General features: G+C 59.8%; 1 protein-coding gene across 1 annotated transcript; it reads right to left on the bottom strand.

Annotated features, from left to right (window-relative positions):
• Positions 1–1037: 1037 nt before the first annotated feature.
• PIGC (phosphatidylinositol glycan anchor biosynthesis class C) lies at positions 1038–1983 on the bottom strand (the record flags this gene model as incomplete). The annotated part of the gene is made up of 1 exon (XM_079535796.1): positions 1038–1983. One exon carries the CDS (start codon positions 1981–1983, stop codon positions 1090–1092), a length of 894 nt encoding a protein of 297 aa, XP_079391922.1. The 3' UTR covers positions 1038–1089.
• Positions 1984–3433: the final 1450 nt, after the last annotated feature.

Genomic DNA, 3433 nt, shown 5'->3' with positions numbered 1-3433 from the left:
ATTAAAAACAAAATTAGATGTAGTCATCTCCATGACAACAACAGCAACATTTAAAACTTGGCAAGTTGTCTAACAAAGCACTGGAGGTGTTGGGGGCTCTGCAGTGGGCTGCTCATTTCCTAAGAAGCTCATGGAGCCAGCGCCTGCTTGCTGGGATGAGACAACAGTGCTCTGAGCTGTTTGCCTGCAAAAGCCCTTCACACTCAATGGATTCAATCAATAGGTTCAAACCTGCACTTCTGCAGCAGAAGAGCTCCTCGTCCCTGTAATCTTCCACCACCCCTGCGCGTGCATGCAAAGCTGGTGCCACATCTTACTGGAGAAATTGGGTGTTTTAAACATCTCCTTGTGCTGCCTCCAGAGTAGGAGGGTTCTGACTCTTTTACTTTGAAAGGAGCAGTGCTTCCTCTCGTCTTAATGCTAGGGGTAAATACTGCAGGAACAAGCAGCTGTGGTCCCACAGTCTGCAGAGGTGCAGACTGTGTATTTGCTGATGGACATGGCAGTGTGGCTGTGCATGCAGGATGTGTGAGTGTACTCAGGTCTGTGTGTGCCCCTGTGCTTTCGGCCTCCTGCCCAGCATGAGGAAGGCTCTGGTAAAAGGAAGCCTAGAATGCTATTCCTATGGCCAAGCCCATGCTCTGCTGGACCACTTGCCTCTGGAAAACAACAACACAGCACTGGCTCATACGGAGATGCCCTCCAGTTTGACTTTTTTGCTTAGAAGACCCTCTGTTGTGGGGTGTGTGGAGTCAGAAACCAGACATGTAAGTGCCAGGAAGGACTAGTGGATGTCCCATCACTGCTGCAGCACCCTGGGGCTGGGCTGGATGGCCACTGGGTGCCCACTGCTGGGACTACATCCCTCCACAGGAAAGCAGAGAGACCTTGCTCCATGCCTCTGGCTCGGTGGTTGGACAAAAATACTGCCATGCGTCTGCCAGCACCTCCCCGCTCACCAACAGCCCAGAGCAGTCACAGCACACACACATGCAGTCCCTGCTGTAGTGCGAGTCTTTATTGGGTTGGGTGTCCCCTTGGAGCTGTGCCCCAGAAAGGCCCCTCACAGCAGAGGGCACTGCTTCCCCCCTACATGAGGAACCTGGAGAGGTCCTCCTTGATTTCAGCCTCATCCCATGGCCCGTGGATGTTGTCCTTGAGCTGCTGAAGCCGGATGAGGCAGTAAGGGCAGAGGCAGGAAACGGAGAGCAGCAGCGAGGCAAAGAGCACAGCACCCACACTGGAAACGCTCGCCAGCCCCACAAGGGCAACCAACGCGAACAGCGCGGTCACCCCCACATAGCAGTATGGCGTCCGGGCCTTCAGCTTCTTCTGCAGCATGGGCCAGAGGGCAAAGATCTGCATTGCGAAGGTGACCATGACGAAGGCGTGGAGGGAGCGAGGCAGACGAGAGGCCAGGCACACCGAGGCGAAGATGGCCATGTTGAGGGACAGCGTGCTGGACACGATGGCGGCGTTGGCGCCGTAGTCGAAGAAGATGAGGTGGCCGAGGAGCATGAAGGCCGACATGGCATAGATGGTGTCCGTGCTGATGGACTCCGTCAGTGTCTTCAGCACCGGTGAGAAGCCGTAGGTGAAGGCGGTGAACACCAGCGTGCTCTTCAGGTCTGCCCACCGTGTCCGCCCGCTCTGCCGCCGCCCGACCCCGGCGTCAACGGCATCAAAGAGGACATAGCCAAGCAGAGAAGTGAGCAGGGCTGCCCCAAACAACCCCTGCGGGCTCAGCACCCCGGCGTCCATGTACCACCAGGTTACAACAAAGACACACACGCTGCAGAGCTGCTGCACCACCACCCCTGACTCGAAGACCACGTTCCAGTACTGGTACTGGCGGGCGTGGATGTTCTTCCGCAGCTCCTCCAGGAACCGCTGGTCCACGTAGTTATCGGGGAAGGGCTGCCGCTCGTACAGCACCTTCTGCCAGCACCGCCTCGGGCTCGTCTCCACCTGCGCACAGACCATCCTCCCACGGGCTGCCCCAGAGGAGGCCTGCACGCGGCTCCGCTCCTCTCCTCCGCTCACAGCCTGACGATGCTCTCAGAGACCTGGGAAAGAGCAGGGTGCGTGTTAACCGTGACGTAAGGTTCCCCCTTGGGCTGCGGGACGGCCACGGGACTCGGGCAGCCCGCCCGGGACAAAAGGCAGCGAGCGAGCAAGAGCGGCTGCGCATCCCTCCCTCCGAGCCAGCGATCCATTCCGCCGGCCCGCCCTGCTCCAGCCGCGAGGACGGCGCTCACCCCCCTCCCCGCCCGCCCGGCTACCCCGCACCGCGCTCCGCGGCTCCCTCCGGCCGCCGTCGCCTCCGCCAGGCCCGGCGCGGCGCAAGGGACGCCGGGGCGCTCGGAGGCGCCCCCTGGCGGAGGAGCCCGGTCGCCGAGCGGGTGTCCGCTGCCCCCGGAGCTGGGCGGCGCTGGAGCCGGGCCGGAAGGGAGAAGGGCGGGGAGGGGCGGTGTGCAGGGGATGCTCATCGCCTGTTGGAGGCGATCGTAATCAACTTGGTAACTGTGGATAAATGAAATCGCTTACAAGCTTAGTTAGCGGCTTGGACTTTTTTTTATTTTTTATTCTTTGCCAGAGCCTTCCCCCAGGTGCTGCCATCCCACGGCCTGGGGATTTGAGAGTTTGAAAGAAGCCGTGTTCCGCCGTGGCAGAAGAAAGCTGTGCCAGGGGGTGGACGATGTGGGCCGGGGGCGATGGGCACCCCTGCCAGCCCATCCTGCACTGACGCTGCTTTGTGCTCACGTTCCAGGCTCTCGGCTCACCACCCACTGACTCCTGCGGCTGCGTCACAGCACGCTTGGGTGCCTCCTCCTGAGACTGCTGTGAGTGACTGCAATGCCTCGGGAATGGGAACACAGGGCACCTGTTGTTGCCACTGCACTCGCATCCCTCTGGAAAACTCTCCACCCGCGGTCTAAAGGGCAGCTCAGCCCTCCAGGTGGCCCAGACTCTGTCTGCAGGGAATGAATCACCTGCCTGCACAGCAGTCCTGCACCTATGACTATGGGACAAGCCACGTCACCGGCTGTCCCTGCCAGTCGGAGGGAGCACGTGCTGTGGAGTCACCCCTCAGCCTTCCCACGGCAACGTGGACTTGGCAGGCAGAGCAGAGCAGCTGGGAGAAGGACGTTCCTGTCACACCCCGAGTGGTGCCTAAGGCCAAGGATGCAAAACCCCTTTGTGCATGTCTTAATTCCGTGCAACAAGATCTCCCTCACCAGCTGCAGGGGGGGTTTGTGGACCCCAGACAGGCTGAGCCCTCTGTCATACAGCAACACACTTGGTGGTGCTACCCATCCTGCCACACAGTTAGCTCTGAGGAGCACTTGTGGTTATGTTGCCATAACGCCAGCTCTGGGGGACACAACTGCTCCCACCTGTGTTTCAGATCCACTTGAAGCTCAATGCTAGC

The sequence above is a fragment of the Tetrao urogallus genome (genome assembly GCF_951394365.1).
Source record: "Tetrao urogallus genome assembly, chromosome: 5".
NCBI classification, from domain to species: domain Eukaryota; kingdom Metazoa; phylum Chordata; class Aves; order Galliformes; family Phasianidae; genus Tetrao; species Tetrao urogallus.
The sequence above is the reverse complement of the archived record's forward strand: the minus strand, read 5'-3'. Positions and strand labels throughout refer to the sequence as shown.